This window comes from Furipterus horrens, unplaced genomic scaffold, assembly GCF_987537825.1.
Source record: "Furipterus horrens unplaced genomic scaffold, mFurHor1.1.pri manual_scaffold_15, whole genome shotgun sequence".
Classification (NCBI taxonomy): domain Eukaryota; kingdom Metazoa; phylum Chordata; class Mammalia; order Chiroptera; family Furipteridae; genus Furipterus; species Furipterus horrens.
In genome coordinates this window covers 5,810,113-5,835,613 of record NW_028327185.1, presented here as the reverse complement: position 1 = coordinate 5,835,613, position 25,501 = coordinate 5,810,113, and the positions used below count along the sequence as shown (strand labels likewise).

Genomic DNA, 25,501 nt, shown 5'->3' with positions numbered 1-25,501 from the left:
TTAAAATGATGACGACGACGATGATATGACAGTTCCATTTTGTGGGTAAGATGAAGCTGTGTCCTGAAAAGCATCACTGTTTTTGAGTACCTGGAACATAGTAGTTGTTCAATATTTGTGGAATGAACAAATAACTATAACTGGGCTTTGCATGTACTAAACCATACTGATATGTAATATTATTAATATTATAGCATTTATTTTCCTATCCTAGATCCATGGAAGTTAGTTTGACATATATGACCATTTCATATTTTAATAATTTTAGAAAGATTACCCTAATGCATAACAACAGTCTACCTTCTGAAAGGTGGTAAAAATTTACAACCTTATTTAAAAATATAGGCAAGTACTATCTTCCTTACACCCTAGCTGACCTTACAAATTTTTAATTTTTTTTCTCCTTTGCCATTCCTCTCACTGAAAAATATCGTTAGGCACCTCCTTAGAATTACTTGGCCATGAGTGAGTTTGAGAAGCTTTCCACGTGCATTTTGACCATTTGTATTTCCTGTGTTCTATGTCTGTATTTATAGTCCGGAATTTTTAATTTTATTTGTAAACGCTCATTAATGTTAAGAATGTTACACTGCCTACCTTTCTCCCAGTTTTTAGATAGCCTGAGACTTTGCATTGTTAAAATTTTAAACTATTTAAAATTTTTAAGGAAGGCAGACACGAGTGTGGAACCTAAAGCCTAAATATTAAGGCTGCAGTTTGATGAATTTCCGATCTATGTATATACCTGTGTCGTTCTCCCCCAGAACAAAAGCTATAGAATAGTTCCTGTGGCTCAGACCCCGAGGGCCTGCCCACCCTGATGGGCAAGGCAGGACAGTGTCCGCGCAGGTCATTGCCCCAGATTCGCGCCACCGCGTCCTGAGCTGTCAGGCGAATTAAATCACCCGGGAGGAACTCTCTGCGTCTGATTTTTCTTTTCCCTTTTTTCCCCCTTTTTTGCTCCGCACTCTGCCTATGACATTTATCACTGTGTGTTGCTATTTCTTCAGCGACTACTGGTTTAATATTCTAAAGTGGGCGTCCCAGCCACCAACCGATGAGGATTTCTGTGGTCCCCTGTCCTTACCAAAGTTGTACGGTTGTCCCTCGTCATTTGCCATTCTGTGGGCGTGAGGCGCATTTCCGCTGATCGATGATATTGAGAACTTTTTCATGTGCTCATTGTCCTCTCTGCCTACGCTGTTCTGTGAAACACCTATTTCGGTTTTTGCCGATTTTTAAATTGGGGAGTACCTTTTATTACTGACTAGTAGAAGCCCTTCCATAGCTTGCGTGTGAGTTCTTTGACAGACGATAAGACAATAATGGCCCTCTCTTCTGGCCCATTGCTTACTCATTCACTCTCTCAATGGTGTGCTTCGAGCTATAGACACTTTTTCTTTTAATGAAGTCAGATTCACAATTTGTTTAATACTCAGTTCTTTTTATATCCTGTTAAGGGTATCATTGCAATATATTCCTGGTATCATGAATGCTTTTTTTTCTGGCTGTGTTATTATTTTTACTTTTCAAATTCAACTCTGTGTTTTATCTTGGATTGCTCTCTGGGTGTGGTATGAGGGAGGAGTCAAGATTCATTTTTCTCCCCCTGAATATCTGATTGACCTACAAACGTTTTCTTTGAACAGATCATCATTTCTCTGCTACTCTGCTGTGGTAACTTTGTCACAAATGATATATCTGCACATGTGAAGGTGGCCTTGCTCCTGAGCTCTCTATTTTGTTTCAGTGATCTGCTGCTTGCCTGGACTTGAATCAAAACATTTAACTTTCATTATCATAGCTCACAGAAGTCTTATGATCTTCTTTTTTTAAAAAAAATACAGTTTTTTAAAGATTTAATTAATTTATTTTTAGAGAGAGGGGAAGGGAGGAAGAACGGGAGAGAAACATCAGTGTGTGGCTGCATTTTGCACACCCCCAACTGGGGACCTGGCCCACAACCCAGACATTTGCCCTGACTGGGAATTGAACCAGCAACCCTTTGATTCACAGGCCAATGCTCAATCCACTGAGCCACACCAGCCAGGGCTCTCTCCCCCCCCTTTTTTTTTTCTTTAAAGATTGTCTTGGCTATTATATGAATTTTAGAAGCAGCAAATTTCACAAAAGTTTATATGGGACTTAACTCATTAACTTAATTTTTGGAGAATGGACAACTGTACAATATCGAATCTTTCAATCCATGAACATAATGCATTTTACTTTTCCTCAGTGATGTTTTTGAGTTTCTCATATTGGTAAGGTTCAGTCCTATGTATTCGTGGGTTCATTTTTCATGTATTTTTACTGAGTATAATTTTTGAACTTAGTTTTCTAATTTTGTTTCTATTATATAAAAATAGCATCAATTTTTATTGACCTCAAATTCAACGACTTTGTGAAATTTTATTTCTAAATGTTATATAATCCTATCATTTGTTTATAGTTGGTCCTCAAATATTTTCAAATATTTGCAATAAACGCACAAACGGCTATGGCTTTGGACTTGTCGCATAGACATTTATAGGTTCTATTATTATTAATTTAGAAATAATACAAAATGTCAGTATGTTTTCTGTCATAACCCGAGTTATCTAGCCACATGTATGAATGACACATTTTTGATATTCATAATACAGTTATACAGACTGGCCGCAGTGACCCTGCCCCAGCAAGGCCACCCCTGAGCCTCCGGAGAAGAGTACTGAGGGGTAACAGCCAGGCCCCCCGCCCCCCCAGCATTGTGGGCCACTTTGCTGAAGCCCCTCCTCTGATCTTCTGCCACAGGGATGGTCTCAGGTTGCTAATCTCTCACACGATGTTTTTAATGAATCATAGGCATATTATAAGAACGGTATGAGATCCTATGTGTAGCTCCTGTTGCTTGTCATACAGTAAATGCTCACTAAGTGGAAGCTACTATTAACCCCTCTGAACATCTGTGTCCTTATTGAGAAGCAGGGATCACAGTTTGTTTACCTACACAGGATGAGAGGGCCACCGAAGAAGTCTCTATGAACAACTCCATTACTTCGACGCATCCATGCTCTTACATCAAGCGAAACTTACGTGACTACGTCACATTTTAGGGAACCTATATATTTAGAAACTTAGTTGGAGTAATTAGTATATTGAAGAATTTTATAAAGTCCTCTGCATGCAGAATTTCTTAACAACACGTTAAATCTTGGGAGCCTTGCTTCAATATTTAATCGCCATTAGTACGTCTCAAAGTGTGTTATTGTAACAAATGTCGCTCCAAGTATCCAGCAGTGCTGTACATGTGTCCGCCCGCACTGCGGGGCTGGAGTGACCTGCCTCCACTCCCCTTCAGGGCACTAACTATGGAATTAATGCTTCAAAAGGTGTATGGCCAGGATATGACAGTCATTTTTAAACTGTGTAAAAATAAATTTAACTCCTGATTAGAAAACAGATCATTGGAAAAGGATTTCTTTCAAATGTGACTTAGTTCTTATTACAGTTTTCTCATTAAGTTCCGGGCATTGGAGAGCTATAGGAGGAAGCGATATTTAAAACTAATTTTTTATCTTTGTTCCATCACTTTATAGGTACAGTTGTACCTACTGTATCTTCTCCCTAATTAGAGATGGCAGGCAGCCTGGCTCATTGCTTCTGCCTAATGAGCCGGGCCCCACGCCACCTCTCTAATCAGAGAGGAGAGGGGTGGATGGGTGCAGAATGTTCCCGTGGACTTATTATCCATCATTTTCTTTCCCTCTCTCACTCTTTGGTTTTTAATAGAAAAATTAAGCCACTGCCCTCCATACTTTTGTCCTGACCAAGATGGCGTCATCCGGGAAGGTAATGGCGCAGGAGATGAGTGTGAGCGGGACGAAGGGTGTCGCCGTGCATAGCCGGGCCGGCGGTCAGCGCTCCCGGTGTGCTCGGTGCGCACGTGGCCTCCGGCCTGGGGACAGCCGCTGAAGGCCTGCCTGTCGGGGAGCCAGGGGCCTCTCCTTCTCCCTCGGGACAGGCTTCCCTGCCTCCCCGGCTCTGCACCCAGGGGTGCTGGCTGCCACAGATTTTGGAGTCCCCTCTCTAGCTAGCATGACTTTCTAGGGAAAATCTGTTGCCCATGGCAGTCTCTGCTGCGGCAGACCTTGCCTTCGCCTGCCCTAGGAGGCAGGAAGTTAACCACTGGAGCAGACGAATGCTTTCACATAGCTCTGCGTACATAGGAATGGGATATGTAGACGCAACTTACATGTCTACATGCAATGCATGTATATGCACGTGTGTACAAAATACACGTTACACAATAATGTATGCATACATACATAATATAAAGATAATACATACATAGAAGGTATACAAAATGCACACATAGAATACATGCTAATAGGAAAAACTTGGTCAAGGCTGGTTTTTAGAGCATACGAATAGAAACACCATTAGACTATATCAATGAGCATGTGTCAGTTCGTTTGGAGAGCATTTTCTTCCATTTGTTGCCTTATTTCCGTGTCCCCACTTGGGTCTGAAACCCATAGAGGTGGTGGCAGCAAACGTGTACTTACAAGGAGTCTCTAAAGTCAATGACGTAATAACTAAAAGTCTTCCAAATGTGGGATTTAATTAGATAAAACCGTGCGAACTGAAACTTTTCAGAGCTATTTCTGAACTGACTTATCAAGAGTTCTAGTTCCCTTTTAAATATGGGGATTTCTACATTACTTATCTATTAAAGAAGATACTAGGGAGAAACAGACTGGCATCTAAAACTACCTCCCGTTCCCTTTAGTATTTTCTAGTGTGTGTTTTGTCTTAATACACCTGCTCATTCTTCATTCTGGAGTTGCAACACTCCTTGTACTTTCTAACCTCAGCTGAGGTTACTCTAAAATTTTTCTGAGGGTTTTTCAGAACTAGATAAAAACAAAAGAAAATATAGAAACTGATGAATTAAGACAGGTAAATGGAATGGAGGAAACGTATAAAAATAAGGTGTATGTAGGCCTAGAGGGGTTTGATTAACGATGAAGTTGGTGGTTTTGATCATCAAAGAAGAGGGATCTAGCAATTCTATCAGGATAGCCGGCCGACCGTGTTACAAAAGTAAAATGAGAAGGTAAAGGTGTTGCTTACCACCATGCCCGATAAAACCTGCAGATGAATTCAAACTTAAATGTGAAGTACGTACTCTGTGATGTAGGAGAGGAAGGTGAAGGCAAACGCATCTGTAATCCTGGCATATCAAAGACTTCTATTACCATGATATCATGGCCAGAAACACTACCGGAAAATATTGAACCTGACTAGTAAACAGATTAAATTCAAACAGTGCCCATCATTTACACTTCATTCAGCAAGGAATTTAAAAAAAAAGATACTACATTGGAAAGAGTTTGGGATAACCTGGCAAACCATGCAAAGTAAAAATGTGAAAGCTATTTAATCTAAGAATTCTAATTCCAGGACATTATCTCAAAGAATATAATTAGACAGGGCCTTAAATCTGCACTCAAAAATGTCCACTGTAGGATGATTTAAAGTAGCAAATAATTGGAACCAGTTAAAAACTTCAGAGGGAATGGATTAAATAAATTATAATTCATACCTACAATGGGAAAAAGTGCATCATTAGGGAAATGAAATATGTCTATTTGTAGAGCCAAGGTAATAGATTCATGATGTGTTATTGCATGAAAAAAGCAGGAGTGTGTAGTGTGCTAAATTTAACAGGGGTTAAGGAAATACAGACCTGCACTGCACATTAACTCACTGTACATACTCATAATTAATATTGCTGCAGTAATAATTGCCTGAGGAGCGAGGCCAGGACTCTATACTCAGGTCGGTTTGAGTTTGAATCCCAGCTCTGCTTCTTCAAAGGCAAGTGACTTTGGTGAAGAATTCAACTTCTCAATCTAATTTTCTAATTTGTCTCCTCGTGTGTAAAATGTTTTATACATATGATAGTTTTCAAGGTGATTGTAAAACTGCGAAATAGACTTGGTTTATGTCAGGTACTCAGTACAATTTGCTCTCATCAATATAAATGTTAGTGCCGTTAATGTAGGTATGAAGTTTATGGACTTTGTGAAGCAAGTATTTTAAAAGAATGGTCATGGTCTATATTTAACTTTTTGACACAAAATAAAAATTTTCTTATGGTGAGGAGGAAAAAAATATTTAATTACAGAGATGACTACTAGATATTTAAAACAGCTGTATTTTGTGTAGGCAAACCCCATGGAATAGTTTCTTCCTCTCTTTAGTGATTGGCCCTTTCTAGCAATCTTTACTGTTTCCTGAAACTTTTCACTCCACCCTGGGTTATTTCTCCACAGCCGGAAGAAATCCCATTTCCTTTGCTTATAGTTCATTTGGTAGGAAACACGCTGTTTCAGCTTTTGTGAAAATGTCTTTGTCATTGCTTTTCAAAGATCTTTTCCCTGCTACGTTAACATTCCATTTTATGAATGAAAGGATATATTATTTGTTTGTCCCAGTTTTGAAAGTTAGGGTTTCTCTTTTTCTAATTTATAAGTTTCTTCCTGTACACGTTTGTTTTACATTTTTCTTTCCAATCTGGAAACCTTTCATTTTACTTGCTTAATTGCCCTGACTTCTACCTCCAGACGATGTTGGGGGAAGCGGCAGAAGTGAATAGGGATGGCTGTCTCACTCCTCCTCGTAGGGGGAAAGCATTTGGTATCTCACCAGTAAGTATGACGCTAGTTGTTGATTTTTATAAACAACCTTTATCAAAAAGGGAACTTCCCTTCTTTCCTGATGTTTGTTGAGTGTTTTTATCATCAAAGTGTTGAGTACGCCAAATGCATTTTTGCATTGTTGGAAATGACCATTTGTTTGGTCTCTTATTCTGTCAATATTGTGCATTATTTGATTTTCACATGTTGAATTTGCACTGCACCTCTGGGACAAATCCCCTTACTTATGGTGTATAATCTTTTATTCATGGCGTTCTGTTCAATTTATTACTATATATTATGTTGAATACTTTTGCATCTATATTTATAAGGCATTGATCTGTTACTTTACTTTGTTGTGATGTCTTTATTGGTTTTGGTATCTGAGGAAGATGACTTCATAGAGAGTGGGGGAACATCTCCTCTTCTATTTTTTGGAAGAGCTTGTGAAGGATTGGAGCTATTCCTTTTTTAAATAATTTAAAGAATCTACCAGTGAAAGCATCTAGGCCTGGATTTTCTTTGTTGAAAAATTTTGAATTACTAGTTTAATCCCTTTACTTATTATAGCTCTACTAAGATCACCTATTTCTCCTTGGGTCAGTTTCGGTAGTTTGTGTCTTTATAGGAATTTGTCCATTTCATTGAGAATACAGTTGGTCATAGGACGGCCTTATAATCTTTTCATGCCTGTAAGGCCAGTTGTAATGTTTGTTCTCTTGTTTCTGATTCTAGTAATTAAATCTTCCCTCTTTTCTTGGTCTAGCTAAAAGTTTGTCAAATTGATTCACCAGTTTGCCCATGTAACTAACCTTGTGCCACCAGTCATAATGTGAATGTCCTGTTTCTTTCCAGTCATTATCCATTTTCTGACCAGACGACTATGAGGTCTTTCTGTATGAGTCATGTCTGTTTCCGTGGTCAGTCAATATAATTTAGACCTGTCATTGCCATAGGAATATTTTTCCAAAGAAGAATCTCTTTATGAAATGTTTATTTCAATGAATATCTCTTGTTAAAAAATCGGCAACTAGCAAAGAAATGAGTAAATTTACTTTCATGACTCTGTCCCTGAAATATTTTGATATTATCCTCCCAAATAATCCTCTTGTTTAGAACGGACGATTTACATTAATTCTATGTCTTTAGAAAAATGTTCCTAACATTTTTTTTTTTTTCGTTTTTTTTGGAAGTTTCTTCAGTGACCCATTCTGTGGTGGAGGACATAAGTGCTATGTTCAGACCCCAGAATTTCAAACTAACATGGTGTGAAAAGTCATCAAACCCAGCGCCCTTCGGCAGGTGATCACGTAGGCGTCATCATTCCTCTGCAGCTGCGTTCCCCTGAAGGGTCGCTAAAACGCAGGGAGTTAGTTCTAATTTATGGGCATTACAGCGCACACCTGTTTCTATGCCCAGGCCTGACGACCGTCAACTCGCACTTGGGTAGCTATGACAGCCCAGCTGGAATCTCTGAACATTTTGCTCCAGATACACCCAGTTCGTTCTCTCTGCGCTGCTAGCACCCCGTTCCCGCTGAGGCCCCCTCTTGAGCATGCCACCCAAATTAGAATTCGGCCACGCTCTCCAAGCTGCTCTAAGGTCTCTGTTTTTATACTATGTATCATGTTCCAATATTCTCTGTAAAGTTTCCATTTATTATGTCCATCTAGCTGCATGAATGCAAGCTTCATAAAAATAAGTGGCTTTTTGGTTAGTTTGTTTGGGTTTTCTCTGCCGGTTTTCTTAACCAGGATATCTCTGGAGCCTGTGGAAGTGCCAAGCACACAAAATGGGCTCCCAATAAAAATTTGTTGAATGAATGAATGAATGCATTAAAGATTGAAGCCACCCTGGCCATGGAAAACCATGATCCAGGCTTTGAGAAAAATCACACTGCTCGGGGTGTGAGGTGCGTGGGAGACTGAGACTGGGGTGGAAAGGTGGGGCCCGCTGATACATTTGTACAGCAATGAGAAACGCTTATACTCATGAAGAACTATTCATATGTAAAATATTCTTGGTTCCATTCTTATGTATATCCTTTAAATAAATTTAAAAATGTAACTGCGTCGTCGCGCGAGCACACCCAGACACGCTCTTTTGGGGCCCCTGTGCCCACCCTTCTTCACTCTTTCTCCTCCTGCTCCCGAGGCCGCAGCAGACTGTTCGGGGTGCTAAGCTGACTCTGCATCTTTTATTCATCAGCCGTCTCCTCGCTCTGCCCCAGTTTTCCTCCAGGACACCATGTGGAGCTGCAGCAAAGGGAGATCAAATGTTCTCCGTGACTAAGACAAAAGAAACAATGGAATAGTTAAAAATGCTCTCTCTGGGTGAACTTGCCATTGCTCTCCATTTCATTTTTTTGAAGCACCCACTTAGTTATTGAATTGGGGTTATGTGATACAGCACGTCCCATCTTGGGTCCCCGTGATCAAACTCGAGCTAGAGTTTTACCATTTTCAAGTTTTTCTCATTATTCACAGCAGAACAAAAAACATCGAGGTGGTAGTTGTCTTGCTTCTTTCTCTTATTAGTTTCTTGGACTCACCTGTTAATAAACCCTAAATAAATATTTTCTAAATGAATTAATAAAATGGTTTAATGGTTTAAGGTTTATATCTCCTGACACCATGAAAGGTCACCTAATTTAATGCAGATAGGACTTGGAACCTGGCTTGCCTTAGAAGAATTGTTACAAGCTGATGGGATGTTGAGGTTATGCTGGGATGTCTTTGACATGCGAGTGACTCAAACTCATGAGGAGGCTGTCAATGTGTCCTCATTTATTGGAGGCTTTCCAGCCCGGGTGTTAATCTAAAGCTTGAAGAGGACCCACACAGAAGTAGGGTGAGGGTGTGGGAGTCTTCCTCCTGGCAATGCAAAGGGTCTGAAAATTGCATTGGAAGCAAACAACAATTAATTTAGGGCCGATGAGATGATAGATTTCTAGGTTTATAAACTAGAGCAAAATCTGGCTCGCAGAGTGGACTTCTGGAGAGCGATCACAAGTTAGGTCAATAAGTACTGGCCAGAGCATTCGCTTTGACATAAGTCCTGCAGTGTCTGTGGAGAGAAGTGTAAATATTAATGTTATTCATGTGGAATTAGCAGAATATACATATTGGTCGCTAAGAAGTTGAGAAGGCTGTGATATGCATGTGATGGAAAGTTTTTATTGCTTTAAAGAACTATCACTTGAATATGTGTCAGCCATTGCTTGGTAACCTGAGACTTCCTGTGTTATGTACATGTATGTATTTTGCAGGTTTAGAACAGTTTGTTGGAAAAATGCAAGATTTTCGATTATACCCAGTGGCACTAACAAACAGGTAAGCAGATGTGGGATTGCAAAGCTCGAGAAATATGAGGGTAAACACTGAATTTCCTTAAATAAGGGTAGCATGAGGATTAGAGCATTTCTCATCTCTGCAGCGTCTGGCAAACATCACCTAATTAATGTTTACAGTGTTTGCTTTGGTTTCATCTGTGGGTGTTATTCACTAGAGGTCCCCTATTGGCTAGTGCCTCATAATATTAAATTGTTCAAATTCTTCGAAGAAAACGACATTTCTGAAGAAATCGTATTAAAGATTTGGGATGCTTTTGTTTAAAATGCTCTCTATGAAGTAGTTTCTGATACTTAAAAAACTGGTATATTGCTTCCTTTTAAAATTGCTTTGTTGAATTTATAAGTACTAGAGAATGTAGAAAATGAAAATGATTATTTTGATATATGTGAAAGTCTCAAGAAATTGGTATATTAGAATTAGAGACACAAAGAATGAATAACTTAAAGTATTGTTATATATGGCTCTTCCCAGGGACGGATAATTATTTAGACTTAGACTCGCTTTAATGAGGTGTGTCCTCATCTTGAGAATGGTGGGGGCTTTCTTAGAACTCTTGAAGGCCTGTAGGTTTCCTTCCCCTTCAGGAAAGATTCCAGTGACATCCTGCTTCCCATGCTCTGACGTTTCTTTTCTGCATTCTGATTTGATGGTATGAGGTACATTGGTGTACGGGTGAGTTGGTCTTACGTGCTTCTGTTAGAGATAAGAGAGAAGCATGTTTATTTCTATTTCTTCAAGGGAGACATAGATGAGTGGTGAATGCCCCAACGACAGGACAGGTTCCTGTGCGTTTGAGAAGCATTTCTCTGGAGGTGCTATGCTCAGTGGTATGTACATTAGCAGTAAGAACAGTTTTTATTTATATACTAAAGAGGAGCCTAAATGTAGGATGCTATAACACTGGAAAACATTACTGGGGAGGCCTAGGGAGCAGCCTCACAGGTTTGTAATCACCTTTGTATAAATTCTGAACAGCAGTGTCGCAGTAATTTGGGGAGAATAAAGCTCTTCCTGGGGGCAAAGATTTCACTGAAGAGTCACTCCGGGTCCTATAAAAAGCCTGATATCAATTGGGAGATAGCAACAAGGTGTAAAGAGAGCGTGACTTCATGTCACTTAGTAAATCAACTAGCTGCCTGACTCTGCCATGCCCGCACTGGGGGTCCGAGAGAAGGGGGCTCGTGTCTCTCGTTAGGCCTGGGTTACAGATGTCGGCCCCCCTCAAATGTCTGGAAAGGCGTTACGTGGAGGAATGCCCATAAACAGAACGACTAATTCCGATCTAGAGCAGGTACACTGCCCTGCATGGAACACTTGACTATGTCTGCCTGGACTTGGCATTCTCCTCTGCCTGTTGGCAGCTCTGCCCTGCAACCGGAGCCACTGAAGCATCTTCGGGTGCCAGGACCTGCCCTGATGAGTCACAGGAAGGCCCTGACAAACGGCCCTGGCCTCGGGCCCTTCGCTGAAAACAGCAGCAGAGAAACTTATCCTCGTTTGCTCACTTCCTGTGGGTGAACCGGAGACCCTCTCTATCACTCACGATTTTCAACACCTCCCTTCCCCCTCCCAGCGGCAGTTCTACAACCTGTGCGCATAGGCACTGTGAAATAGGACATTGTTTAACTAAATACCTTGCTGATCAGACAGGATATAAAATGCACATCCCAAAGGATGTAATGCTTTTTATAAAATGAGTATGTTTTACGTTACGAGAATGGGTATGTTTATTGGGCCAGGAATGAATTTGGTTTTATGTTCTGTGTGAAAAAATGATGGAACGCTAAATAGATACTTATGAGGACTTTGAAAGAGTGACGTTCACCTGCGATGACGCAGAGCAGTCCTCGCCCCGTGGAGCTCCGAGTCCTTACCGTCTGCCTCTCAACACCCACAGGGAGATCCTGGCCGTCTTCTCTGGGCACCTGCCCCGTCTGCACGTGCAGCCACACTGCCGCTGCCCCGGCAGCCACCCCCGGGCCCACCCCTTCCAGCAGCGCTACTGCATCTCCAATGACGAGGGGGACACAACCGGCAACCGGGTGCTACGGCTGAACCCCGATGCCCACCCTCTCTCTTTCGTCAATGACAATGACCTTGGCTCTTCGTGGGTTTCACGCGTGTTTACAAACGTCACCCAGCTTAAGGAAGGAGTGACTATTTCAATCGATTTGGAAAACGGACAGTATCAGGTAATTGGAATCATTCTGGTGCGCACTGGCTTCCTGGGGTATGACAGCAGCGACCGCCAACTCCGTGGCTTAGAGCAACAGAGGTGTGTTCTCTGGCGGTTCTGAAGGTAGTGGGGTGTGAAGTCAAGGTGTCCCCGCGAAGGCTGCAGCAGAGGCCTTCCTGCCTCCCCCAACTCCCGGGGCTCCGTGGTTTACGGCAGCAGCACTCAGGTCTCGCCTGCATATTCCGGGGCACCTGCCCTGTCTCTGCATACTCTTCCTCTTTCTCTTGTGAGGACCATCCGCTATCCAGAAGCATCTCCTGCTGAGATTCTTAATTGCACCTTCAGAGACCCTATTTCCAAATAAGGTCACATTCACAGGTACCAGGACTTAGAACGTAGACATCTATTTGGGGACACCATTCAAAGCACTGCAAAGTAAAAACTGAATCAGTCAACTGAATGAAAAGTACCTTGCTAAAGTAGCATAATGTATGAAATAAAAATATCCCAAAGTATTCAGGGCCTGTTTTTTTTTTTTTTTTTTAGATATTTGTATCAAAATTATATGCGAAACCCCCTTTTTAATATAAAGTAATAGAAGTTAATAACAGGTGCTTATTTTAAATAACTACTTAAGAGGGACACATAATAATTATGTCATGGAAGTAATGTTCTTTTTTATGTCTTTACATCATACTTAGTATTGATCACCTTAATTTACAAAATAATTGAGAGGCGGCACAGCTATGTAATAGTAGACTTGTCGCTTTTCCTGTAGGGCTCTGACATTTCTGGATGTCTGATAGATATTTGAATCCAACAATTCCATGGTTTGATTTATGCGGATGGGTTAAAGCTAAAGCCTGAACGACAATAATTAACTTATTCATTTTCAGGTGTTTTATGTCGTCATTCAGTTCCTTAGTCCACAACCAACAGCAATAAGGATTCAGAGGAAGAAAGAAGACGGCCTGGACTGGGAAGATTGGCAGTATTTTGCCAGAAATTGCAGTGTTTTTGGAATGCAGAACAATGGAGAGTTGGAAAATCCTGATTCTGTCAACTGTCTTCAGCTTCCCAAGTAGGAATGTTTTTGAAACAATTATCTTTGAAGGCATTTAGGAGTTCATTTTAATTGGTTATGGGATAGTAATAACCCACAGGCAAACTAACTTGCCAGGCTAGTAGAGACTTTCCTCACCACCAACTCCCTTAAGGCAGGTTTCTCCCTAACTTGAGTTTTAAACTATGTTTAAAGTTCCCATGAAGACTAGAGTATCTCTTGCATCTAGTCTCATCCGTGCTTTATAACGTGATTTGGAGATCGCTTAGCAAGTTAGGTACCTTAATGGAATTTTATGATGTCTTCCTTTTTTTTCTGTGATGATCCTGTACTCTTTGCATACGAATTATATGGAGTTTTTTTTCCAAATGAAAAATGTAAACTGTTATGAACACAAAGTTCTGATTTCTTTTGTTAAATATATGAATAGCTTCTCATGATTTCACATTTATTTCATTCACAGTTTTACTCCGTATTCCCACGGTAATGTCACATTTAGTGTCCTAACACCTGGACCAAATCCCCGGCCTGGATCCAGTGATTTCTATAACACCCAGTCTCTTCAAGAGTTCACAAAAGCCACACAAGTGAGACTTCATTTCCACGGACAGTACCATACAACCCAGCCTGCTGTCAGCCTCGGACATCGATACTACGCGATCAGTGAAGTTACCGTCACTGGAAGGTAGGGTTTCGATTTTAGTGTGCTTTTCACTATAAGTTTTGTTTTCGGGATTCTTGCCATGCTTATTTAAAACTATATTAGCTAAGATTCCAGAGCAAACAAGATTCCAAACTCTTAATATTTCGGAGGGAGATTTGTAAATCTTCTCTGTCTGTAAGATCACGTCATAGAATCAATTTGTAAAGCTATTGAGTTTAGAAGTTATGGTAACTGGACCAGACTTAAAACACCTAACTGACTTAGAAAAATAATTTATCAAATATTGTGATTGGCTGCTTCTGGAACGTAATTTTTACATTTTCTTGAAATCAAAGAGAAGGAACTTGAGTTGTAGTTGCAATGGGAATACCTACTACCTAGTCCGTAAGTACTGGGCTTGATCTCCCTAAGTTCACAGTTTTATAAAGAATATTTGTCTTCCTTTAAAGGAAAAATCTACTGTGCCTTAAGTCATGTATAAATATCTGACTATAATTGAAAAGTAGGCTCACCATATTTGATAAGTGGATAGCAGGAGATCTCCCAGGCAACAACCTCTCTAGCATGGAAACGGTACACACGAAGACTGCACTTAGAATTGACTTATGCTGGAAGAATAACGTGTCCTGTGGAGAAAGCACACCCTTTAAACCAGACCAGAGTGCCAATCTATAAGCATTATTTGTTAAGTAATAGCGTGATGCAAAGAAAATACTATTAAATAATCACCATCTAATTTTGGGGAAAGAAAACAAAAATAATTAACGTTTGTTAACTTATACTTGCAGTTTATCCTAAACTTCATAGTGTTCGCTAGAATTTTTGAAGAGTTTTATGAAATGTCTTCTCTCTTGGCAGTTTTGCCACATGGTTGATATGGGCGTAAACAACCCAGGTAGGCTAGAAAATTACCTTCACCGCCAATGTGATTTTGGTATTGATGGCACCCCCTTCAATACTGTAGGGTTAATTAAAAACTTTCCATGAATAGCCACATGATTAAGGAGAAATTGATTTTTGCATTAATGTAATCATCTCCCTGGCTGCGTTCACACTGTGGGTATATACATGGGTCCTTATGTACAGTCGTGTGGAGCGGATGTTTCTTAGGAGCTGACGGCTGCTCATGTTCACAGATGTCAGTGTCATGGTCACTCCACTGACTGTGACACCACCAGCCAGCCCTACCGCTGCCTCTGTTCTCAGGAGAGCTTCACCGAAGGCCCTCACGTGAGTTCTCTGTTTTATGCATGGGAATCTCAAAGTGTGTGTGTGGGGGGGGATGAAAATGGTGAATATGAAGGTTTTTTTTAACGTATATATTTTATTAATTATGTTGTTACAGTAGTCCCAGTTTTTCCCTTTGCCCCCCTCTGCCCAGTACCCCCCTTCCCTCCAGCAATCCTACCCCCCTTAGTTCATGTCCATGGGTTGTGCATATAAGTTCTTTGGCTTCACCCTTTCCTAGATTATTCTTAACTTCCCCCTGTCTAGTTTGTACCAACCGATTATGCTTCTTAGTCCCCATTTCTCCCCCTCCCCTCTCCCAGCTGATAACCCTCCAAATAATCCTAATACCTGTCAATTAGTTCACAAAAAAATTATAGAACAATAAATAAATCAGTAATGTTGAAAATTTTATTTAAAAAATAAACTCAGAGAAATAACTGCTAAATCTAATCCCAGAGGTTTTTTTCCCCCCTTTATCTTATCAGCATTATCATAGTTCATAAAGCAACTAGTATTTTAAGGTGCCTGGGTAGATGACTCTAAAATAGGTCCTATTCCTGCATCTAAAGGGTATTTATGCAAATGTTTCCATATAAAAAAGTCTTTGGATGCAGAGAGATCTTTATGTGTTTGCATGAATCAATTTAATTCATTGCTGATATAAGTAATTTTAAGCAATTAATTTGAAAATCTGTGGTAAAATGACTTAGGAGTTATGTTGGGAGTTAGCCTGTCTCTGATGATCAGGAAAGTTTTATAGATGAGATGAAAATTTAGCTACGTCTTTAGGAATAAGAAGCTGATATGAGAGGGTGCAGCAGCAATAAGAATCACATCTGTAATAAATATAAATAGTGAGGTTTGAGGAAATTGGCTGCCAATTTTTAAGAAAATAGAGTTAGATCCTTACGTTATAGCATGTACATAAATCTATGTGGTTTAACAATTGAAATATAACAATTAAATTGATTAAAATAAAAGTTAGAACAATATTTCTAAACCTAAATTTGGGAGCTTTTATAAGCAACTTAATGAAATTCAAATAGAACAATTAAGTAACAGGAGCCATGAAGAAAATTATTGACATATTCTGTTATATAAATATTTAATTCTGCATAACCACTGTGTAATAAGTGATGGGCTGATAGAACATATTTACATCATAGTAACAGGTAAAGCATTAAGGTCACTCTAAAAAACAAAACACACTTAGCTATTACCTCATATCTGTTGGAATGACTGTCTTCCATAAATAAAAAATAAAAATAAAAAACAGACCAACATGTATTGGTGAGGAATTGGATAAAAGGGGACCTTCACCTACTGTTGGTTGGATTGTAAGTGGTGCAACAATTATGGAAAAACAGTGCAGAGGTTTGTCAAAAAATTAAAAATAGAACTACCATATAACTCAACAATTTCAATTCTGGGTATTTATCTGAAAGCATACAGAACACTTATTTGGAAAAGATATACGCCCCCTTATGTGCACTGCAGTGTTATTTACAAGAGCCAAGCTATGGAAGCAACCTACGTGTCCTTCAATAGATAAAATGAGTCAAGCAGTGGTTCAGACACACAATGGAATATTACTCAGCCATGAAAAAGAATAACATCTTGCCATTTGTAACAACATGGGTGGACCTAGCGGGTCCTACGCTGAGATAAGTCGGACAGGGATAGACAAATATTGTATGATTTCACTTCTCGTTGGAATCTAAACATCAAAATTAATGAACAAACCAAAGAGAAAGAAACTCATAGACACAGAGAACACATTGATGGTTACCAGAGGGGAGTGGGGTTGGGAAGGACAGGTGAAAAAGAAGAAGGGGTTAAAAACACAAATGGCCAGTTATAAAAATAGTCAGAGGGTATAAAGCTCAGCCCGGGGAATGCAGTCATAATATTGTAGGAACTCTGTACAGCATCAGCAAGGATCAGACTGACTGGGGTGATCCGTCATAAGTTCTACGTCTAAGTAGCATGTTGTACACCTGACACTAGTATGATATGGTATGTTAACTGTAATTAAAAGCAAATCTAAAACTGGCTAATTGTTTGGTATGATACGTTGTTTTCTGAGCGTCTCTCGTTTTATTTTGATGAGTTAGTTGTCATGCACCCCCAATTCCCACCTGCCCCCTTTCTTTCTCGGGGTGCCCCGTCCCATTTTTTTTCTATTTTCTCTCTCCTTAATTGCTCACATTTCAATGATTAATGTTTTATGATTCTTGGATGATTTCATGCTTCCCCTTAAAAATAGAGCCATTAAATGAATCTGCGCTCATGATTGGTTTCCGAAGTCATGTTGGGATTTTCAGGCTTGGTCTCAGGTGGTGACGGTTAGATTATAAACTAGTGAAATAATTAACTGTAATTTAGGTGGAGCACACATTTTAATGCTTCTGATGTAGACATTAAGTGCCTTTTCAAAATATAAAGTTGACTTTTTTGTTACTTTTCTGTTTGACCTATTTTGATAATTTATGAATTTAGCTATAAATATAAAAGCAACAAATATCTTCCACTTTAGCAAAATTTGGCAAATGCAGCTGAAGGGGAAAATGTCAATAGACTGTTAAGTTGAATGATTTCTCAGTCCTGTATTTTCAACAAGGTGTTGAAAATGAAAAATGATTTTATAAAACATTCATAAGCATGGCATTCTCTTTTTGTCATTCAAAGTATTTTAATACACGGGGGACTTAATGTATCTGAAAAAAGTTATCTTACAATAGTTTGAAAATATACTTATTCAAGTGCTTTTTCCATTGTCCTTTTTAAAATAATGTTTTAAGATAAGCCATCCATTTCCTATTGGAACCAATGTTCTTTTTAAAGATCTGGATATAATCCAAAAAGAATGTCTCCAATTTACAGTATTATGCTAGCCATTAATAATATTACTCAATAAACAGGGCTTTTGTGAATTACATTACAGCCATTTGGCAAACAGACGAAAACGTAAGCCTTGAGACGATGCCAGTTCTCGGCAATTGTCAGTCCTGTGAGAAAGTGTTCTCAGCCAGAGTGACAATGAATGACGTGGGGAGAAAGCAGTAGAATGATGAATTCAGAAGCAAGTTCATAGACGCAGCCATTCAAGGGAATTTTCTGTAGGAAGCGTTCTTTAGTTGTTTGTAAAGTTGATGTCACAAACTGGGTTGAAGCAGTTTTTTGTTCAGTTTTCAAGAAGAGCTTGCTCTCTCTCTCTCTCTCTCTCTCTCTCTCTCTCTCTCTCTCTCTCTCTCTCTCTCTCTCTCTCTCTCTCTCTCTCTCTGGCTTCTCTTAATCAGGAAATAGTATAACCCTGTGTCTCTGAGGCCCCATGGCAGCAACTAACTCAGGGTAAGAGGTACTCTTACAACTGTTCCAGTTGATACCACATGCCCTTCTCTTCACAGCCTTGTATCTGTGTGACCCTGTGTATGTTAACTACCTGACATTGGAGCTTGTGAACCTTTAAAAGCAAAACGTAGTAATAGAGCGAAGCTTACACCCGTAACTAGAACATACGGTTAATTATTCTAGGAATAGTCAGATCAGCTCAGCTGTCTGTCTCATAGCCCCGTTAATAAATCCTTTTTCTTCCAAAAATCATAAAAATAAAAATAAACAAGAAATAACCAAAAACACCTTTTAAAAATTGATTACTAAAAACCTCTCTGGTCCTGAGATGAACTTCAAGTCACACATACTTTTTTCTAGTACTTTCTTTAAGTCCTTATTTTAATGTGTGATACGCACCATAAATAATAATGGCATCTTTCATTACTAGAGGATAATTTTAGAGTATTTGCAACATTCCTGTCCCAGAAATGACTGAAGCAGTGAATAATTAACTTACTGATTCCATTTTAGGATTAATTTAGGGCAAAACAAATCCCAAAAGACTAGATACTATTTAATAACTTTCAAGCAGAGTTGAAACTTTCAAAGTAAAATTGAGGATTACATGGTAATTTGCATGAATCACTTGATAAGAATGATTAAATTCTTTTATATGATTAGGTTAATTTTTTTGATAACACGATCACTTCTGCATGTATATGTGTTTTAAAATTTAAGTAAATTTTATTTTGAGATAATTGCAAGTTTGTATCCAATTGTAAGAAATAATACAAAAGAGATTTCTCGGACCCTTTACCCAGTTTAACCCGTGGCGCCGTCCTGTAAAACTACTTTGTAAATCAACTTTCCGGGAGCATATTTCCATACAGCAAAATGCACCCATTTCAAAGGTGCAGTTACATGAGTTTTGGTCAGTGTGTCGTCTTGTGTGACCACCACCTTAATCAAGAGACAGAATGTCCCCCTGTCCCCAAACCTTCTCTTGGACTCTTCTGCCATCACTCCTTGCCCTCAACCCTTGGTCCAGGGAAACCAGAAATCTGCTCCCCATCACTGCAGAGAGTTCTGCCATGATATGAAATTTTATATCACGGAGTTATTCAATCGGTATTTTTATTTTTTATTTTTTGGTACGTAGGCTTCTAAATCCCTCCCTTCTCCTTCCCTGGCTCTTTTTTCTGTCACTGTCTAACTACTCGTGCTACTAGCTTTATTGAAATCCAGTACCTCTGGTCCACCTGCTCAGAAAATCCATTATAACTATCCAAGTGTCTGAGGCAAGTTCACAGATACCACATCCAAGAAATGGAAGCTTGGGAATGTATTGTCTGCGTCAGCTAGCGTGGTCCCGTAGCTACACTACACCCGTCCTTACGTAGTGCCTTCTTTGCCTGTTCTATCAGGTCAAGCGTGGATAGAATCTAGCTTTAAGAAAAGTGTTATCAGTTGAAACTTGCCTCCTTAGGATGCTTCGTTTTCTTTCAATGGCCACATTCACCTCTCAGGGGCTCTATGCCAGGAGTGATGCAATGACCCATACCTCTGCCAAGCGTGGGCGCTGTTGGCTGCTTAACTATTCTTTCATCATTTGGTGACATCATTACCTGCGAGGCTGGCCAAGCGTTCGCAGAGCAATTTATTAGTAACCATGAAGACTTCTCTTATTCTTTGGCTCTGACTTGTGACCCTTTTATACCATTCATCATGGCTTTTATGAATTAACTACAATCAAACTATCAGTATGCATTTTTGTTAGTATTATGAATGGCCAAGCCAGCTTAAAACATTTTCTATAATAAGCCTTTCTCCCATTCAATAATTGGATGGGGGAACATCACACTCTACAATGCTTATTATGTAAATTAGTATTTCCTGTTATTATGAAGAATGTGTTCCTCTAGAGCACTGAAGTCTATGAGTCATGGTGACGAACCTGTGTCATATTTTTATGAAATATCGAGCTTTACCGCTTATGTTTTCTCTTTGCTCACAGAAAGGGTTTCCTCTAAATGTTTTTCACTTTATTATAATTTTTGTAATACTGATGAATTCATTTTTATTGCTATCATTCTGGCAGTTCATATTATGGATTCTACATTAGATGCACATTGAGCAAGTCAAGGTCAAGCGTTTCATTTCATCTTTGACACACAGTGATGTTCTTAATCTTTGGAAAACACTTGCACAAGTAATTTCCCTGAGATAGAGATGTATATAAATACATTTAAAATGTGAGTTAAAAACATTAAAAGAAGGTTAAGAGCGCAGGGATGCATTGAGACAGATTCATCCAAGTAGCAAAGAGAGATAATGAAAATAGACAAACAACAGAAAAGGCTATTTGAAGGGATAATTATAAAGGGTTTTCCAAAGTTGAGGAATGACATAATTCTTTGGAATTCTAAGTTGACTTAGAAAAATAAATACATACCTAGGTAAGGTATAATAATTCTGCTGATCACCAAAGACCAAGAGTAGATCTTAAAAATAACCAGAGAGAAAAAGCCAAAAATTTTATAGACATGTATTTTTAAGAAATTGTAATATTAGGTTTCTCAAGCCCCAGTAGAATATTGTGAAATATCACCTTTGAGGTGCAGAAAGAAAGTAACCAACAAAACCTAGAATATTTCATTTGTGGCTAGACTGTCAGTTAAAAGCAAGGGAGAAACAATACGTTTTTCATCTGACAAAATTTTATCAACTTCAACACCAGTCAACTCTCACTAAAAAAAAAAAAAAAAAAAAAAAAAAATCAAGAGTATATATAGCTCATGAATAAATATAGCAATGCCAGAAAAAAAAAGAGGGGGGCCTGCTATGCCAGAAGGAATTGTGAGCAAAGAAACCAGCAAAAATATAAGCTGTTAAATACTATTGTTTAATAATGAAATATAAACTATTAATGATACTGTTATATACAGGGAGAGTAAAAACAGCAGGATGGCAGTAGTGTCGGACATTAGAAATAAACTTAAACAGAAGGGGAACATCCAACTCCAGTCACCTTGTCACGCAGTCATTGGAAGACAGAGAAGTGACTGATTAGAGATCGTCCCCGCTGCCATACCTGAAAACATCACCAAAGGCCTTTTTTTCTGGAATCCCTTAGACCCAGTTCACCATGTTCAGTTTAAAAAAAACAAACCTAAAACACATGCTAAAAGACAACAAGTACAGTGTAAAGAGACAAAGCAAACATAAGATCCGGATTCGGATGGGGAGGAGCGCGCAAATTGTCAGACTGGGGACTTAAAACAACTCTGATTAACCTGCCGTGGGGTCCGATGGGGCAGGGGAGACTGTGCAGGACGATGCCCGGTCTGTCTGTGAAGATTAAACAATTAAGCAACACACTTTTAAATGATACATGAGTCAAAATTGGATTCTCAAGAGAAAGTTTAAAATATTTTGAACTACAGGAAAATGAAACAGCAACCCATGAAATTTGCAATGCAATGAAAGAAAGCATTGCTTCGAGGGAAATTCACAGCAGAAAATTGATATATGGAAAATAAGAAAGGTCTAAAATCAGTAATCTAAATGTCTACTTTAGGAAGCTAGGAAGAAGGAATAAATTACATCAAAAGCAAGAAGAAGAAGAAGGAGAAGGAGAAGAAGAAGAAGAAGAAGAAGAAGAAGAAGAAGAAGAAGAAGAAGAAGAAGGAGAAGTAGTACTTTCAAAAGCAGATATAAATGAAATTGAAATCAGGAAATTAATAGACAAAACCAACAAAACCAAACTCTGATTATTTGAAAAGATCAACAAAATCAATAAGTTTCTAGCTAAGCTAACTATATTATCTGACACTACATAGAGAAATTTACTGAATATGGATTGACAACTAGAATATAAGGCATGAAACAATAAAGAAAACATAAGCCCTAAACTTATGAACCTTGGTCTCAGAGGGGTTTTTGTGAACCTGGCCCTGAAGGCAAGAGAAGTAAAAGAAAAACAAACGAATTACGTTACATCAAAATGAGGAGTTTCAGCAAAAAAAACCATCAATGAAACAAGGCAGCTGGTCACCTGGAGATAGTATTTGCAAATGTACCCTGTATAAGGGTCTAATAATTAAAATATATAAAGAACTCATACAACTTAACAAAAAATCTAATTAAAACATGGCCAGAGGACCTAAATAGATAATTTCCCGAAGAAGACATACAGATCGTCACCAGAGATGTAGAAAGATGCTCAGCACTATTAGTTGTACTTGCAATGCCAATCAAAACCACAATGAGATGCTACTTCCCACCTGTTAGAAAGGCTAATGTTGAATAAGACAAGAAATGACAAGTGTTGGAGAGAATGTGGGGAAAAAGACCCCTCACACAGTGCTTGGTGTGGTCACTATGGAAAACGGTATGAAGGCTCCTCAAAAAATCAATAGAGCTACCGCCATATGACCCAGAAATCCATCTTCTGGGTATCATCATGAAAAAAGAAAATGAAAACACTTTTTCACAGAGTTATATGTACCCCTATGTTCATGGCAGCATTAGTTAGGATAGTCAAGACATGGAAACAACCCAAGTAAACTTCGGGAGATGATTGGAGGAAGATGATGTTATACCCAAAAGGAAAACCTGCCGAGAGGTACATGGTGATAATGTTACTGAAAAATAGTTGAAAGATTAAAAGTAGTAGAGAGCTACCACACATTCATGGAGAGGAAGATGTACTATCACAAAGATGCCAGTTCTCCCCAGTCATGGTATCAATTCAGTCTAGTTGCAATGAAGAATATCAACACAGTTTTTTTCTTTAACTTGACTGACTCTAACGTAGTGGTGATTAAGAAAGCAAGAATAAATAACTTTGGAAAAGATAATAAGGGGCTGGGTCTTGCACTACCAAATATCAAGTCATATTATAAAGATGTAATAATTAACACAGTGAAATATGGGTTCCAAAACAAATATACTACATAAAAGAGACATGTCAAATCGTGGAAAACTAGACAATTAATAAGTAGTTGTAGAAAACTTCATTTTTCATGTGAAAAGTTGGACTCATAACCTGAACCAAAAACAAAAATGGATTCCAAGCAAAACAGACATTTTTTTTTTTTTTTTAAAGATCTTCAAAACTTTTCCACAGAAAACATAGTATCATTTCTGGATCGTCGGCAGCCGTCCGTCTCGAGAGACGATGGTGTAGCTTCTTAAGAGTCTATCTGCACCGCCGAGAATGGTTGTGCCGTCCGACACGGGAGTGACACGGTATCTGTCTCCTCCCGTGTTGAATCGACATCTTGCGATGACGCTGGAGTGTCCTCTCCAGTGAAGCTGAAGCTACAGAGCCTGGGCAGGGTGATATGGAGGGTCTGCTGTTGCCCATGCAGCAGACCCCCCCTCTCTTCGCAGCTGAAGGGTCCAAGGGAAAGACGGAGTCAATACAGCTTGGCTTCAGGTGCGCCGCAGGAGTTGCCGGTGTTGACTACAACGTCAAACCGCCTTAGGGACTCCGGCTCCGGATTTTCTGTCGGGGTTTACTCCCTTAGCCTTTCCCCTGAAGAGGTATGCCGCAAGGCAGCGGAGGTTTTTTGGAATCAGAGTTTTCCTTCTCTGACCCATTTCTGGATACATGAAGCATAAATACAGAGGCAGAAACTGGTAAGGGTGGCTACCTTGAAATAAGAAACTTCCAATCATCCAAAGCTGCCCTTTCAAAACAAAACAAAACCTACAAACCAGTAGATGACATTAGTACAACCAGACACTTGAAGACAAAGGGAACTTTTCAATGAGGCTAATTGCAAAGCAGACCAGTGGACAGACAGGCACTTCTCAGAAGAGGCCCGGAATAGCCACTCAGGTGGCCGAGGCACCTGTGAAAACATTTGCAATTTTATGGGTTATCAATAATCAAAACTATAGCATTTTATATCCACGAGCTTGGCAGAAGCTTTTTAAAATCTGAACATTCCCATTGCTGACAAGGATGTCAAGCACTGAGGAGTCCCGCGCCACTGACGGATGGGACCACCCCTGGGAAGATACAATTTGTAAATATTTAAATGGACTGCTTCCCAGTGAATAGAGGTAGGACCTCAACATGAATAGGCTTCTCAACACCTGGGTGCCAGAAGCTTGTTGTAGAATAATACATACAGTATACCATTGATGTGAAATTTAAAAACCTGCAAAATAATACTGTTCTTAAGTAATCCATGATATAAAGGGTAAATATCAAGAAGTGTTTGCAAGTCTTAAGAAATTCAGATATTCCTGGTGAGGTCGAATGCATACGGCTGTGCATTTGTTTTTAAGTCAGTGAATAAAAGAGCACACTTGTTTGCTTTTGTAATATTTATACGTTTTACAGTCTTGTCTATTACAATATAATTTTCCAAAAATAGAATAAGATTTCTAATCTCCCAGGCATATAGTATCTATGTTAAGTGTTCATTCAAGATAGAGTGGAGGTGACCGTGCCTTACTGTGTGTCTTTATAGTTCTAATACGAAGACTGATCATTTGCTAGCCCCATTCAACAAATATTTATGAAATGCCTTCTCTGTGTGGAGCATTACGCTAGAGTGTAGCCTTAGCACGTGCTTACAGATGTAAGAATTTGAGAATACTGAAGGACTTTCATTTGTGAAAATCTAAAAGATTCCCTGGCAGACACAAATTACTGTAATAAGTGGAGTGCCCACACAGTATGCAGGCTGAGAATCGGTAATTAACAAATAATAGAACTATCATTGACACTTTAAGTCTTAAAAGAAAAATTTAAATGCCGCTAGAGTGATGAAAGGATTTTTAAAATTTATTCATCTAGTGCGTAGGTAACACAAGATAACATTTCCAATAGAAAAAGGTTTTATGGGACATCAGGGAGAGATGGAGGAGTAGACAGACACTGCGCACACGCCCTCCCAGGGAATCACGGCTAAGCTGTCGAATAGCCATTGTTGAGGATGCCCTGAAGACTGACTGAAGAGAAGTGCTGTAATGAAGGACACACAA

General features: G+C 39.2%; 1 protein-coding gene across 1 annotated transcript in view; it reads left to right on the top strand.

Annotated features, from left to right (window-relative positions):
- The window catches only part of USH2A (usherin), a 462,824-nt gene that overhangs the window by 35,442 nt on the left and 401,881 nt on the right, over window positions 1-25,501 (top strand). The window contains exons 4-8 of the mRNA XM_090263490.1: window positions 9,949-10,012; window positions 11,931-12,225; window positions 13,106-13,290; window positions 13,736-13,957; window positions 15,073-15,166. Coding sequence (XP_090119616.1) covers window positions 9,949-10,012; window positions 11,931-12,225; window positions 13,106-13,290; window positions 13,736-13,957; window positions 15,073-15,166 — 860 coding nt within the window. The remainder of the gene's footprint in view (window positions 1-9,948; window positions 10,013-11,930; window positions 12,226-13,105; window positions 13,291-13,735; window positions 13,958-15,072; window positions 15,167-25,501) is intronic.